Genomic DNA, 16,494 nt, shown 5'->3' on the forward strand with positions numbered 1-16,494 from the left:
ATCAGTCCTGCCCCCTAGAGGCAGAGCCATTAGAGGGAATTAGGCAGGTTAGACTCAACCATGATCCCCTCTGTGTGTGTGTGTGTGTGTGTGTGTGTGTGTGTGTGTGTGTGTGTGTGTGTGTCTTTTCCTGGGCAAGAGAGGGACATCCTGTGACAGTGACTCAATGCTCCCCCACCAACACACACACACACACACACGCACACACATGTTGTTTACCCTTTTGAAGCTGCTAACAGACATTTCCCCTACACACACACTCACACACACACACACACACACACACACACACAGCATCATCAGTGATAGAAAACTTTATGCAGAAAAAGTTGTGTTTTCAGTGTGTGTGTGTGTGTGTGTGTGTGTGTGCTGATGGCCTCAGGTGAAAGCGCCTGCTGCTTCTTCTTCTTCTACTTCATAAAGAGAAAATAGTGTGTGTGTGTGTGTGTGTGTGTGTGTCTGTGAAGGAGGGGAGTCAGATCCAGGGTGGGGGGGTGGGCGGGGTTTGACATGAGGGGGCGTGGCCTAGAAACCGAGAGACGCCCCTCTTTTGAGCTATAGTCCTCGAGCGGTCATGCTGTCAGACAGTTAACGCAGGACACAGAGCGGATCAGACGCTCACACACAGACACACGCGAACACACACACGCATATACGTACGGACGCACACACACACACACACACACACACATCCCCGTGTGGAGTTATCAGCGCTCGGAGCAGGACGGACGGACCGACGGACGGACCGGGGGGACAACTGCACCTGTCCTACACACACACACACACTCCCTGTCCTCAGACACACACACACGTACAGAGGATCTGACCGGTCGTCCCTATGTGTGGATGGGACCAAAGTTACACGGTGAGTACGGAGCAGCGCGCGACACTCAATAACTTTTTATTAACATTTTTGACAGAAGAAGAAGAAGAAGAAAAACATCCTTTGAAAATCACTTTGGGCTCTTTTTTTTGTTTTTGTTTGGTTTGTTTTTGTCTTTTTTTAAATTCAGAGATTGTGTTCACACGTCTGGAAATGACAACAAACAAAGTAAAGTAAAAGTGGAAATTGTTAAAATGATTTTTGGCCTCTTGAATCCAAATTGACCTTCTTTTCCGGTTATTTTAAAGCAGATATTTTGTTTCTAACGAGATGTTTTAATTTCAGCCTGGATCAGATTTTTTATTTTCTTGTTTTAATGCTTCTGTTGAGGTGTTTTTTTTTTATTTAGCTGAGGTTGTTCGAGGTGTTTTCCAGCAGCTCAGGCTTGTTTGTGCACTTTAAGGAGTTTGTTTCTTGTCTTCATATTACAGATAATTTACATTTTCTCCATGTGGATTCAAACAGGGAAAGTCTGATTTCTCACTGCTGGTTTTTTTCCCTGTGTTGCTTTAAACAGCTCACACAGCTTCATCTTGACTTAAAAAAAATTGCACCTTAAATTTGGACTTCTTGTGACTGCAGTGCACGCTCAGCTTTTATGTTTTCAGTTGGTCTAAATGTGCAAGAGGTGAATTGTTTCTTGGTTTTTGGTTTCACTATTAGTTCTCGATGTTGCAGCTGTTATGCAAAGAGGAGAGTTCTTGCTGAGAGCTGAAATATTGAGGAACATTTTCATGTGCGCTCAGGTTTTTTAATGGAGCTTCATTTAAATGGCAAATAGAGGCAGAAAGTGTTGTTCAGCTGGACTGTTTCTCTGTGGGGAGAGAAAAGAAAAAAAGGTGCAGCCGCTGTTGGGGAGAAATTCTGTTGTTGTTGCTGGAAATTTCACAGTTTTTACAATTCAAATCATGTGTTTTGTGGTTTTTTTTGTAGGATTTGAATGTGACTTTGAGGCTTTGTTTCAGGCTGATGGGTTGTAGTGAGGCAGATTGTGTTTGAAGCAAAGAAGATCTTCTGTTTTAACTTTTTTGTAATGACTCAGGAGTATTTTTAGTGATTTTAAAGCCCTTTATTGAAGGTTTAGAACAAAAAAAAGGCAGTTGTGTGACTTGCAAGAGCTGAGAAACATCCAAATGAGGACATAATGAGGCTCTTGACTTATTATTGACAGTGTTGGCCTGTGTGTGGTTCTTTAAAAAGGATCCCAACACTCTCATTTTTTTAAAAAAACGACTCCTCAGAGACGATCTGAGTTCGTCTCTTCGCTGCTGTTTGGAGGAAAAAGTCATCATCTGTGACTGGAGCCAGTTGGATGTGAAATAATTTTCTTTCTTGCGGCTGCACAAGAATTCACAGAGCCGAGTGTGGTCACCGAAGATCTGCAGCTTTTCCGCTCGTCTGCGTGGGACGAGCGGCATGTTTGTCCCTGTGTGGATATCTGCTGCCTCTGCGTGTGTGTGTGTGTGTGTGTGTGTGTGTGTCTTGGGTGGGATCGCGTTTGAAGTTTTTTGTTTGTGCTGCTGTGGCCCCCCAAATGGAAAAGTTTTGGCGCTCCCTTCCTCATCACCCTCCTCCTCCCTCCTCCACATCCATTACCAACACACACATGCACACACACGCTGGGAGTCGGGATGATTTGCCGGTTCCGCTGCAGTGCCACTCTGCTTCCAATTTTAGCTTCATTCAGACACAGACAGCGTTTCCTTCCTCTGTCTTCAACCCCAGGAAGAGACGGGGAGGAGGAGGAGGGAGGACACAGGGGAGATTTGGGGTTATAATCCACCACACCGCTGAGTTACACTTTGATTGTTTTTCTGCGTAGGAAAGAAAAAAGAGAAGTTAATTTTCTTCACACAAAGAGAGAGGTGTCCAAACCCGCTGATAAACCCACGTAATATTGGATTAATCACTCGTTATCTCTTTGTTTTATGATTGGTCATTCACAAAAACAAACACGGATTTCCCTCGCTGACATTAACCGTGAAAGAGTCATCTCTTAAAACCCAGAAGTCAAAATATAAAACTTTTGAAATACTTAAGGCTTTGAATAATTAGAAAGACGCTTTGTATTTTTATCGCTCTACGTGAGACTCGCATTGAGTTCCTCTATCAGTTCCTCTTCGCTCTCCTTTGATCAGACTCTCTTATCTCCGTCTGACTCAGTGTAAATTTTTACCCTGTGGTTTTTTTTTATAGAAAACAGGAAACAGAAAAAGATCAGTGAGAAATCAATCAGTGAAATTAATTTAGGAGACTGGAAACGCAAACAGATGACGATATAAAAGGAGAAGTTTGGATATTTTGGGTCAAATAATACTCGATAATGTGATCATTTATCGTATTAAAGTCATGGAGGTTTTATTTATTCCCCAGTCGTTTCCCAAATTAGTTCATGTTTTCTGTTGACAAGACAAACTGTTTCCTGTCTCTGTGTGTGTGTGTGTGTGTGCGTGTGTGTGTGTGTGTGTGTGTGTGTGTGTGTGTGTGTGTGTGTGTGTGTGACAGCAGCCTTAGTCAGACCCCCCCTCCTCCTCCCTCCTTCATTGAGTCACCCCACATAATAATCACAGCTCTTCCTCTCCTGGATGAAGAATTTCTCTCATCCCTTCATCTCTCCATCTGCTCTATCGCCTTTTGTCTTTGCCCTTTTTCTTTCTCTTTCTCTTTTTTTTAAATCTTTTATCTTTTTCCTCCCATATTTTTTTCGTACTTGTCATTTTTCCATGACCTCTGTCTCCACTTTCATGTTCTCATCTTTCTTTTTACCTTCTTTTTTCTCCCTTTCTCATCTTTTACTTTGCTTTTTGGGTTCTTCTTCCTCCCTCCTTTCTTCCTCGCTTCCTTCCATCTTTCCTTTTTGATCCACCGCCGTTCCTTTCTTTAATTTATTGTCATTTTCTCCTCAGTTCTTCCTCCGTCCTTCTTTCTTGTTTGTGGAAATGTTTAAAACAAAGGTGATTAACAATCAAAATCTCTTTCTTCTTCTTCCTATGTCAACACAGGCGACCTCTCATAGCTCGGCCATGTTGACCAGTGAGGGGGCGCACACCATGGAGCAGGACGACACGCACCACGAGGCCAAGATGGCTTCCACCGCCACCAGCGGCGCCGGCTCGGACGGAGCCGAGACGACGGCAGACACGGACGTCGACATGGAGCTGGACATGGAGGAGGCGGACATGACCCGGTGGAAGGAGGCAGAGTTCGAGGAGAAGTGCACATACATCGTCAAAGACACGCCGTGGGAGGCGGGGCCAGACGGTGACGTCATGACGACGACGACAACCAGAGCTGAGGCATCGCTGCCCAGAAACCTGGCCTTCAAACACCCAGCTGACGGCAAGGAGGTCAGACTCAAACACACACACTCACACACACGCACACACACTCACAGACATATACAGACACACTGGCAGACATGCAAACTTTCTCTACCAGTCTTTCACACACTCCGGCGGAGAAAGCCATCTGCACACACGTGAGTCAGATGCGGGTCATGTAATGAAGAGGGGGTCGTGTCTCGTCGTAAAAAACTCACACACACACACACATTACAGAGAGGAATCTGTGTGTATGCGAGTGGGTGTGTGAAACGCCTGAAGCAGATTTTACACACACACACACACACACACAGACACACAAGTTGTAACTGTAGCTGTGTGTTTACGCTGCCACTTTATCAACTCGTATCCATCCATGAAAAGTCTTTCATCGTCTGAGAGAATTATGATGGCTTCATCCCAAAAGTGTGTGTGTGTGTGTGTGTGTCTCAAATTTGACAGACTTCCTTTCATTGTAAATTGCTGCAGTAACTGTCTGCGCTGACAGGGGGCAGCATTCAGCATCTCAACAAAAACACATCAGTCGTCGTCTGTCTGCTGATTTTTTAAGCTCCTCGCTGACATTTAATGAGGTTATAAAGTGAACTTCAGCCCCTCAGATGCTTCAGCAGGGTTTTGATCTTTTAATGGTGCTAATCAATAATGTATCAACCCTGCAGTTAGATATTTTTCACAGTTTGTTTTATCTGGCAGGGGGAAAAAAACTGTTTGAGTTGCATGACACATTTCCTCTATTAATCTTACTCAACAAACCAAATAGTGAGCTCGTGACTTTTTTTGACAAACCTGTCAGCAGGTCATTGATCGGACTGGAGGTGAAAAAGTCAAAATGTCAAAGCGTCAAAGGTTGAAACTGAGGTTAGATAACAGCAGGAACATTCACAGAACCAAAATGACTCTTCAGTAACATAGAAAAAGCTTCTGAAAGTTGAAAAGTCTGCAAAAAAAGTTTGATTTCCAGATCAAATTTGCATCTTCCCACAGCTTTGATAGAATATCACAAGACCGATTAGATCTTCAAAATATCTCTTGACTTCAGATTGGAAAAAAAGGTGCGTGACTGCAGGTCAACAGGTCTTGACTTTGGCAATTTTGGCACCTTGTGAGTTTGTCTGTAAACTCAAAAGCGGCGTGACCGCATAGATTTTCTCATCAGGAAAACCTGAGGAAAGAAGCGGAGAGAGAGAGAGAGAGAGGTGTAGTTTTGTTTACGAGCTGATAGGCTATCAGCTAATATTTATCTGAAGCGAGAGAGAGAGAGAGAGAGAGAGGAAGAAGGGAAAGGCTGAGGATGGGAGTTTGTCGCTCTGATCAAAGAAGTTTTGGTTCAAAAAAAGAAAGAAAGAGAGAGAGAGAGAGAGAGAGCATTGTAAAAGTCTGTTAATCAGTCAGAAAAAATCCAGTCACACACACTAATGTCTGGTCCTAAGGAGGGAAAAAGGGGATGGGGGATTTCCATGTCACCAGGGGTTTGGGAGAGATGTCTGTTTGTGTGGGTTATGCATGAACAAAAATGTGTGTGTGTGTGTGTGTCTCCCATCCACGCTTGGAGCCTGATGTCTAGTCGCCACATAATCCTTCTCTTTTCTCTTCTTCCTCCTCCTCGTCCTCCTCCCATTTTTTTTTTTTTTTTGTTCTTTGATTGAATCAGACGAGGAGAAAAAAAGCAGAAACAGAAGATTACTTTTTTTTCTTTTGAGTATCTGGATGTTTCCCCCCCCCGAAGCGTCTGAAGTGGCAGCAGTTTTAGTTTGATGTGGCGGTGAGTGGAGGTGTGACAAGAGCGAGAGAGAAAGAGATATGAAAGGAGATATTTTTACAGTCGTCCTCCGGCCGTGCACACGCACGAGCACGCACGCACACCCCGAATGAACTGAGGTGTGAAGTCGGTTCATTAATCATCATGTGTGTTGACAGCTGGTTGATAGCGTGTGTCTGAGAGTCTGTATTTATACATACAATAAGACTTAATTAGACTTAATGGCACATATCACTGATGGATGTGCACAACAGCATGAGAACACACACACTCCACATCTACGGCAAGCTGCATGGTCAAAAAATGCAGCAGTTAGTTTTCATATTGCACCTTTTAAATGTGTTATCACAAAGATCTTTACATTAAAAGTGAGTTAAAATTAAATTCAGCTGTGTAATCACAGATTGATGTTTCCATGCTGGCTGCTAAAACTGTAATATCGTGCTTCAAGGATGTGAATCGACGCAAAAAATCATCAAAAGAACAAAGAAATGAACTCGTTTAGATGTTTCAGATCGGCGAGATCATAATCATCTGTTGAGAAGCTCAAGTTTAGTGTGTAAAGATCACAACTCACACACAACTTCACACACAATCCACTTCAATCTTTTGTCTAACCGCTCTGTGCGTGCGTGTCTTCCTGCAGGTGGTTGGCGTTTGCAGCAGGGAGTACATCCCTAAAGGAACCCGCTTCGGCCCCCTGGTGGGCGAGATCTACACGGCCGACAGCGTCCCCAAAGACACCAACCGGAAGTACTTCTGGAGGGTGAGTGTACACACACACGCACTCGCACATGCACACACGCTTCCTAAGAAGCCGGAGGGACCCCTTCCTGTGACGTCACGCACATCTAAAGTCAGTCAGTGGAACAGGAAGCTGGGCTCGTTGTTTTTTTCTGTGTGTGTGTGTGAGAAATGGGGATATGATGTCACCGTCAGAATAACATGTCACACTGTGGTTCCTGTAAGTCCACACACACTCACACACACACACACACACACACACACACACACACCATTCTGCAGATTACTATACATCAATACCGGTAACTGACAGTGAGAGTACACACGCTCACAAACCACCTACCTGACCAACGCCTACACTGTGTGTGTGTGTGTGTGTGTGTGTGTGTGTGTGTGTGTGTGTGTGTGTGTGTGTGTGACTGTGTGTGACTGTGTGACTGTGCATGAAAAGAGAGAGACTCACTACAAAACCACAAGCAGACACGAAGTCAGAAAGGTCTTCCATTCATGCTCATATCTCGCTTTCTCACACACGCTCACACACACACACACACACACACACACTGAGGTGAGAGAGAGAGAGTGAAAGAGGGGGAGAGAGAGAGACAGAGAGAGAGAGAGGGGGAGGAGAGAGAGAAAATGAGTTGGTCCTTCCTTTCTCTTTTCAATATAAAAGAGGATCTCCTCCTCCGTCTGTCTGTTCGTCCGTCTGGAGGAGGTGAAGGTGAAGAGAGAGAGCATGGTGAGAGGAATGAAATGATGAGGGACGGAGAGATGGATGAGAGGAGAAGTAAAATGGTTAGATATCATGTGATTTATATTAAAAACAGGCTGGATTGATTCTGTTGGGCAGCAGTGAGCTAACTACTCACTTATTTTGCTCTTTATTACTTTTTATTTAAAGTTCATTATTTACTTGCTGACTTTTTATGTTATTTACTGAAGTTATTTAGCTGGAAAAACTCTTAATTTTTACTTATTAACTTATTAACTTTATTTACTTAGTCATTTACTTTCTTAGTTTTTTTATTATCTGTAATACCCCACTGAGTTAAGTGAAGTACTCTGATTTATTTATTTAGTTGCTGTTGTAATTGTTAATTCACTTACGTTGTTAGATTGTCAGAGAAGTAATTAAAAGGCAGAGAATAAAAAGCAGGGAAAAAGAGAAGATTTTGCTTATTTATTACTTTAAAAACTACTTTTGTTGCTTTTATTCCAGTTGAATTTACTTATTTACTTTCTTTTAAAACGTGTATGACTTCCATTCTTCTCAAAAGCAAAATAATTCAGTTCAGTCATAAAGTAAATAAATAAAATAAACCCTGATTTTACTAAACTCTTCCTCCTTTCCTTTCTTCCCTCGCTCCAGATCTACGCGGACAACGAGTTCCACCACTTCGTCGACGGCCTGGACGAGACTCGCTCTAACTGGATGCGGTACGTGAACCCGGCCCACTCGGCGGCGGAGCAGAACCTCGCGGCGTGTCAGAATGGCATGGAGATTTACTTCTACACGGTGAAGCCCATCCCGGCCGGCGCTGAGCTGCTCGTCTGGTACTGCCACGACTTCGCCCGACGTCTCCACTACCCGCCATCCGGAGAGCTGATGATGCAGAAACTCAGTAAGTTTTTATTTTAAATAATTAAATGAGAATCTGTTTTTTAAAGAAGATATGATAAAATATATTTAGTTATTTGGCATCGGATGTCAGTATTTTGTTTCAACGGAGATCAGCAAACTTTTATTCTGAAAGAACCGGCTATTTTATTAAACATCTGATGCTCTGAGCTGCTGTGAAATCAATAGGCGATGTGTAGGTGTGTGTGTGTGTCTGTGTGTGTCTGTGTGTGTCGTGAGTGCGTCCTGTCGCCGCTCTTAAAGCCTCACAGTGTCTTCTGAGCGTAGCCGTGTCTCCTTCCTCTCTGAACGTTAGCCTGTCATTATCTCACACACACACACACACACACACACACACACTCATACACCAGAGTACAAGACCAACAACCTTTCATCTCTGTCAGTGCCATCGTTGGATTTTTGTGTGTGTGTTTGTGTGTGTGTGCCAGTGACAGTGTAATTACACAGACAGGGGGGATATGGCCCCTAATGCCACAGTCTTACACACTTAAAGACCCGCTTTTAACATGAAAGCGCGCACACACACACACACACAACCTTGCTCAACCTCAATAAAAGGAGAAGAGACAGTGTGTGTGTGTGTTTGCATGACTGAGTTTGACCTTTTTATGAGGGGAAAACATCCAGAAGTGATGTCTCGGCCCCCGCAGAGAAACTTTTACAAATTTTAAATATTTTTCTCTCACTTTTCTTTTGTTTATATCTTAAATAAAAATAATATAAATCAACCGTAAATCTGAATATGATCCTGTAAACTAAAAGGCAAAAAGACTCTCCCATACATTCATGACACGGCAGACTAACTGCCCTTATCCACTTTGGCTGAGCTGATCAAAGAGAGAGCGAGCTAAGAGGGAAACAAAGACGTAGAGAGGGAGCTCAGGGGCTTCCAGGTGTGACTGCAGGCTAATAGCAGCGTTACGGTGGCAGAGGAACCAGCAGACTCAGCCTGGCCGACTCCACTGCCCAGGGAAAAATGCGCATGACCTGGGGGGGGACAGAGGCAGGAGGTGCCTCCACCCCTTCACCTCTCTAAAGCCTGAGTGTGTGTATACAGTATACATGTTGCCTTTTAATTAGCTTCCTCTGTCATTTAGCCCCACAGGGCTCCTGTTGACCCGCCAGTGACTTGAACAATGATGTTTACCTGCAGTAGAAACACTACCTACCTGCACCTGGCTGCAGTTTTGTTTTTTTTTGCGCTACAGAGCTCTAAGATCTTTTTTTTTTCTCGGTTCGGTCTGATGACATACGTTCCTTAAATGAGTACAAGTTTTGACTGTTGGTGTGGCGCACTCGAGCCCTTCAAAAATAATCTCATCGGCTGACTAAAACCAAGAAAACCACAATCTGTCCTACTAAATAACGTTGGACTGAAACCCAGCTACGAGGGCAAAAGGTAAAAGAAGAGGAAGCTGTGATGAATCCTAGTAGTCGTGCAAACAGCCTGACAAAACGCTTCCCTGACTTTCCCTCAGTTTTCCTGATCCGATGTGAATTCTGCTGTTTTCAGTGCTGACATGTTTTTTATAATTTTGTTGGATCAAAACAGGCGACGCACTCATGTCCATTAATCAATGAAAATATCAAACCCCGCTCATTAGTCTCTGATCAATTTTGGGATGATGTCGTAGTTTTTTCTTTCCAGCGCAGTCATAGCAAAACCAGACATCTGTGTGGAGCTCGCACCGCGGTCTCACTCCCTCACTTTCTCCTCTCTCTTCTTCTCTCACCCTTTTTTTTTTGTCGCCGTCGTTTAGCATTCTTTAAGTGTTAGCACTCGAAAGCACCTGTTAGCCATGTGTGTGTGTGTGTGTGTGTGTGTGTGTGTTCAAAGACGCTCTGCCGACACAAAAACACTCTCTCTCCTCTCGCACACACACACACACACACAACACACACATGCACAGTCATAAGCTCGACATGCCGACACATTCGCACCCACTCTTTTCATCTCAGACACATGCTAGCTCGCACATACTGTGCATGCGCGGGCGTGTGTGTGTGAGAGTGTGTGTTGGCTGTTTGCCCTGATATATTTGCCACTTGAAAGACCAGAAAGAAGGTGGAGGAGGGAGCACTCGAGGTAGAGTTGCACCTCCCACCCCCTCTGTTGACTACTTGAACTTCCTGGCAGAGGGGCCGTGTTGACAGATTGATATCTCCAAGATGGCGTCCCTGTTTGTTTTCTGGAAAAAAGGGAAGGAGGGAGGAGGAGGGAGGAGGAGGAGGAGGAAGGCTAACTGATAACCTCAATGTTTACACACTGCCACTATACTACTGATGCGAGGGTCACCGACTGTGTGTGTGTGTGTGTGTGTGTGTGTGTTAGTGAGTGAGGGGGTGAATCAGGGGGAGTCGAACAAATTTCATCAGTGCTGGCACTCAGGATTAACTTTGACAAGCGCCATCTCTCTTAAACACTCACACACACACTCCCCTCTGTGCGACCTCACGGTAAAAAGTTGACTGGGCAGTAAATGAGCTTACAGATAATACACTGCGGCGCTTTAAAAGGCCCGTCTGTGGCCATTTAACAGGCGAGATGTGCTGCGAGCTGACTACTCCGGGCTTTTAGAGAGTGTGTGTGCGAGCTCTCCTCCTAATCCACTCTTTCATCATGCGGAGGAGACAGTAGGTGTGAGTGACTGTGGGGGAAGCTCTCTAATCTAACCTTTGACCCGGAAACAATAGCAAATGGCCCAGGAAAATCAGGAGAGTGGGAGCTCGATCAAAAGTGTGTGTGTGTGTGTGTGTGGAGGAGTCAACAAATCAGACAGAGGCCTTTGTCTGCAGGCGCCTCTGAGTGTGTACCTTGTCACATGGTGTGCAGGTGGAGGCTGAGCTTTTTTTGCGGAAGATATCTTTAGCAGGAAACCTTCCATCAGTGCTGTGTGTCTGCCACCAGTTTGATTTTATCTTGATTTTATAGGCACACACACACACCCACACACACAGATATAAACACACACAATGCCTAAAGGCAGCTGTCACGCCTCACTTCCTGTCTTTTGCCCCCGCCCTGGCCCTTCATGCTCGTTTGTCAAATCTGTCACCTTAATTGGCCCACTGAGTTACTTATGGTGTTTCTTAACCCTGTGACATACACACATCTCTGCGGTAGAGAACGTATGTGATCTGCAGAGACGCTCAGTGTTAGAGTAATTTGAGTATTTATGACATTAAATAGAAGTCACGATTATCAGGCCCCTAGGGGAACCAAGAGTACCCTATCACAATCAGATGAACTCCCACTGACCTCTTTTCTCTCTCTCTCTCTGTCTCTACAGAGCAGTCTCTCCTGGAGGTCAAGCAGCAGCAGGTGAGCAGTGAGGAGCGTTTGGTTGAAGCCTCCAGCCCGTCTCCCGTCGCAGTCACCCCCACCCCACCCAAGAGGGAACACAGTGTCCTCTCCATTCTGCGAGGCACCAACAGCAACTCCTCCTCCTCGAAGAGGGAGCCCAGCCGGCCGCTTCCCACCCGTCCGCATTGTGCCGACAGCCCCGAGCGCCCCCTGTACCCTCGTGCCCTCTACCCGGCCCTCAGGCCCCACCCACACATCCCAGAAGACTTCCTGAGTCACAAGCCCGGCCAGCTTGGTTATTCTCATTCCCCTGGGAACCAATCTTCAGCCACACCCAGCCCATCAGCAAGAAGTAGCCCAGACAGCAGCCCTCAGGGTAGCCCCTCTGGTCCGGCGCCATCCCCGGGTTCTTTCTACCCCACTGGACTGGGTTCCTACCCTGGTTACTCCCCGCCCTCTGCCCCTTTCCCATCATCCTTCTACCCTCCAGGAGCCCCATACTCGCGCTACCTCCTGCCCCATCACTACCCTCTCCCTGGCGGTGGTGTCCCCACCATAGGAGGAATCTTCCCCAGGATGTACCCTCTCTACAACAGCCTTCTGCCCCCTCACGTGCCCCTCATGCCTACCGACACAGCAGGGAGGCGGTTACTGATGCCTGACCACGTCCACCCCTCCTCCATCCCTGCCCACAGAGACTTCCTCCTTCCCGGGCCCACCAGTGCCTTCTCAGCTGCCACCGCTCTGAAGGACAAAGCAGGGCCTCACCACCCTTTTTCTGGGCACCCTCACCCACACGGACCTGCCCACGCCCCCTCCAGTGGCTCCCCAACAGCTGGCACATCACCTCCCAACGAGCAGGTGCCCACCAAGCCTACCTCAGCCCTCCTTGGTAATTCCAAAGAGCATTGCTCTGATGATGAGGCCATCAACCTGACCAAGGTGAAGCGTGGCGTGGGCTCAGCGGGCTACAAGGCGCTGCCGTACCCGCTGAAGAAGCAGAACGGCAAAATCAAGTACGAGTGCAACGTTTGCAGCAAGACCTTCGGCCAGCTGTCAAACCTGAAGGTGAGGCTCGATATGCTGCAGGGTTGTTTTGTCTTTGGCGTCCAACATCCTGTCTGCCTTATTATCATTCCATTCCTTTGCACTCTGAGGATTGCACTGTAATCATTAGACCGCAGAGCAGGTTGATGGCACTTAAAATAGGGGGAGTGTCACAAAATGTTTTGCAAGAAACAAACTACCCAGACAAAACCAACTGACAAACTCTCCTTCCTCTTCTCTGTCAGGTTCATCTTCGTGTCCACAGTGGAGAGAGACCTTTCAAATGTCAAACCTGTAACAAAGGCTTTACCCAGCTTGCTCACCTGCAGAAGCACTTCCTGGTCCACACTGGGGAGAAGCCACATGAATGCCAGGTGAGAAAACAATGCTGAAGATGATGCGCTTTCTTTTGGATGATTTCCTAGATTGGTTGATTTAGTAACAGATGTGACGGTTAACTGACATCATCTTTTTTTGTCGCCTCTCCTCTTCCAGGTTTGTCACAAGCGCTTCAGCAGCACCAGCAACCTGAAAACTCACCTGCGCCTCCACTCGGGGGAGAAGCCCTACCACTGCAAACTCTGCCCAGCCAAGTTCACCCAGTTTGTCCACCTCAAGCTGCACAAGCGCCTGCATACCCGCGAGCGTCCACACAAATGCCTCCACTGCCACCGCCACTACATCCACCTGTGCAGCCTGCGGCTTCACCTGAAGGGCTACTGCATTGCGGCTACCTCTGGCCCTGGCAGCCCAGCTGTTTCCAGTCAGGCTGCCTTGGATGAGGTGCAGCGCGCCAACGAGGAGATCGAGCGCTTTGACGTCAGCGAGCATGCCGAGCGGCTGGAGCAGCTGCAGGGAGGAGTGGAGGTGGAGGCCATGCTGGAGAAGCAGATCTTGGGGATGCTATGGAGGGAGAGTGACCTCAAGGCCTCTCACTACCATCCCCACCACAAGAGCGGCGCCACCGAGCTCCTGTCTGTGGGTTATGGTGCATACGAGTCCCCGAACGAGACGTCAGTCATCAAAATGCGGCGCAGCAGTCCCATCCTGCCGCTTCCTGCCAACGTCACCATCAAGCAGGAGTCAGAGGATCACTCTTAAGTGACCTTCGAACCCAAAGGACATAGAGTCAAGACTGCATGACTCAAGGCGGACTGGGTTGCCAGGAGCAACAGCTGTAAATAAATAATTCTCTACCTGGTTGTAATCACGGGTGACATCATGATTACACCAGGTTCATCAGGGACTCGCGTACTCAGGGCTCAAGAGACACTGTCCCATGACTACTTAGCAGCGTTTATTTTACTTAGAGACAATCATCTACCCAGGATTTACCTTTAATGTAATTAATATAATGCTATTATCATTATTGTTGTTGTATTATTTGGTCTCTATTTTCAAATGTCTTTGTTTTGTTTTTTTTGATCAATTAGTTGTTATATAACCTCCTTAATTTATTATACTTTTTATTTGTTGTCTTCAAAAGCAATAAGTGGAAGGGATGGTTACACTGACGCGGTGAAATCAATGATAAAGACTATCTTTCTGTTGATATTTGTTTCTCCCTGTGGCCATTTCTCTGTAGATAGTCACTCTCTCTATGCCTATATCCATCCTGCAGCCTCTGACCTATAATACCAGGGGTGTCATCTCTTCAGGGTTTTGTCTATTTAAATTTAAAAACCAATATAGCAGGTTTAAAAAGGGTTGAAGAACTTGCCAAAGTACGGCACATAAATTTGTTAATTTAGCAAGAAGAGCTTTATTTCAACCCTGCTCGATAGCTTCCCTAAAGTATGTCTGTGTCCTTTTTCTGATGCCTACTTAATTTAAATGAAACAAAAAAGGGTATTTTTCACAACGGTTACCTCAGTGTGCATGTGACTATATGAGTGTGTGTGCATGCGTGAGTGATCAAAGGGACAGCTAGAGGTGGGAGCTTTCTATTTATTTGCGTTTTGCTACTTGAAAAAGAAGAAGAAACCAAACTGAACTGGGGTGCAGCTCTTCATGTGGTCCAAAAGGAGCGGCAAGTGCCCGCTCGACATGTAGCACATAACGGACTCGGGAGGCTGGCTAGCCTCCCGAGTCCCTCCTTTTGTTTTATTTTTCTACAACACTGTCAGCACCCAACAGGGAAGTGAACATCCTCAGTTTTTAGGGATTCACACTTGACGCTAGCAACCAAAGTTCACTTGGCTTTAATTCCAAATGCACACCAAAAAAAAAAAAACGAGGAAAGGAAAATCAAAACAAGGGAAGAAGGACTTGAGGAATCAAAATGCTGAAGAAGGGAAGATGTACTGTGTGTATATGATGAAGTGTTCGCTCTTTAGCTGTGGTCTCTCGTTTTGTAGATTTTTTTTTGTTGTTGTTCTTGTTGTTTGTTAATATTTCGGTTGAGAAGCAACGGCCCCTTCTTGAACCCCACCCGTCCGCCATCTTGTTAATGAACTGGCATACACCAAAGCACCTCGGCCTTCTTTTATGCACTGGCCCCCTCCTCCTACTTTATAACTTCAGTGCCGATGCTTGCACCATTCACACTGTGTACAATATATTAAAACTGGTCATACTGGCATTAAGACTTGACTTAATGTTACTACAACAACTGTGACTTTCTGCATCAGTTGTACATCAACAATCTGAACTCTGTATCTCTCTCCTCTGTTTCATCTTTCTCTCTAACTAACGTTCGACCAAAGCGTCTCTTTCTCTGATCAGAGCTTTAACTCCAGAGGAGAATCCCCCAAAGGACTGTCTCTGTTTACATTCTGGTTTACATAGTTATTTATGTGCAAAAATGTCAAAAAGTGTAAATTATGATATAAATGTTCACTGCTCTAATCTAAACCCTGTGGCTCTGTGTGTTTTATTCTTTGTTTTGTGTTTTGGTATTCACTGAACAGACCACTTAATTACAGCTAGCAGGTTTTTTTTAAAATGCTCTTTACATTTTTACTCACCTTATCAGCAGCCATTTTGAACCAAAGTGAATGTAGCCTAGAAATATCAGCACTTTTTAGTTAAACTAATTAAAAATGGCTGCAAATCCAAAGAACAACTACATGATTTTAGTTTGCAGTAAAGACGGTAAATCTCCAGCACCGATCAACAAAATATAAAAAGGATCTTGACTTCATTACTAGTTATTTAGATAAAGGCTAAACAGCCTATTAGCCATAACTTAAGAATACATGGAACCTAGGAGATTTTAGCTAAATATTACTACTACTGAAAACTAGCAAGTGTAACTTGTGCTAGTGCTCAATAGTGTCTTAATTAATACAATGAAAACTTGAGAAACTGGTGTAGCATCTGCATACATTTTTTTTATCACATTTCCAGAGCAGACATGATGATAAAAAGATAAAATGATAAACAAAATTAAACTTCATAAGAAAGTGGACACCTTGCATGAGGCCTTCAAGAGGAATTGGGGATTTTTGAGCACGTCTATCCAAACTCTGGACCACAAGAGATGTTTATGATAGTCAAGATTGGATGAAAGAGAAGCTTGAAAAAAAAAGAATATATATTTAAGCTACCACTGGAGAGAAGTCCATCAATAGGATTTACAAGAGGTTGAGGCTCAGTTGTTTTCACTTAGTTTGCCTGATTAGACCTCTTCTCAAGACTCCTTTGGGCATTCACGTACTGTTGCACACATGTATATTCAGTATGCTGACCTCACATATTTCCCACTACTGCCACCTGAGTAACATAAAACTGCTGAGGGTGGAGTTTAACTTTCATCCCAGACATAGTTCGGTC

The 16,494-nt window shown here is 45.1% G+C and overlaps 1 protein-coding gene across 1 annotated transcript; it reads left to right on the forward strand.

Annotated features, from left to right (window-relative positions):
• The first annotated feature begins 586 nt into the window (after window positions 1-586).
• Window positions 587-14,931, forward strand: prdm1a (PR domain containing 1a, with ZNF domain). The gene is made up of 7 exons (XM_073485525.1): window positions 587-865; window positions 3,886-4,230; window positions 6,630-6,749; window positions 8,100-8,352; window positions 11,660-12,741; window positions 12,966-13,094; window positions 13,216-14,931. The coding sequence occupies exons 1-7, from the start codon at window positions 839-841 to the stop codon at window positions 13,819-13,821; spliced, it is 2,562 nt and encodes an 853-aa protein (XP_073341626.1). The 5' UTR covers window positions 587-838; the 3' UTR covers window positions 13,822-14,931.
• Window positions 14,932-16,494: the final 1,563 nt, after the last annotated feature.

This window comes from Pagrus major, chromosome 17 (assembly GCF_040436345.1).
Source record: "Pagrus major chromosome 17, Pma_NU_1.0".
NCBI lineage: Eukaryota > Metazoa > Chordata > Actinopteri > Spariformes > Sparidae > Pagrus > Pagrus major.

Coding starts and splice junctions, on each gene's coding strand:
- prdm1a (XM_073485525.1), top strand. CDS start 839: ATGTGTGGATGGGACCAAAGTTACACG. Junction 866..3,885: donor GATGGGACCAAAGTTACACG/GTGAGTACGGAG, acceptor ATGTCAACACAG/GCGACCTCTCATAGCTCGGC. Junction 6,750..8,099: donor ACCGGAAGTACTTCTGGAGG/GTGAGTGTACAC, acceptor CCCTCGCTCCAG/ATCTACGCGGACAACGAGTT.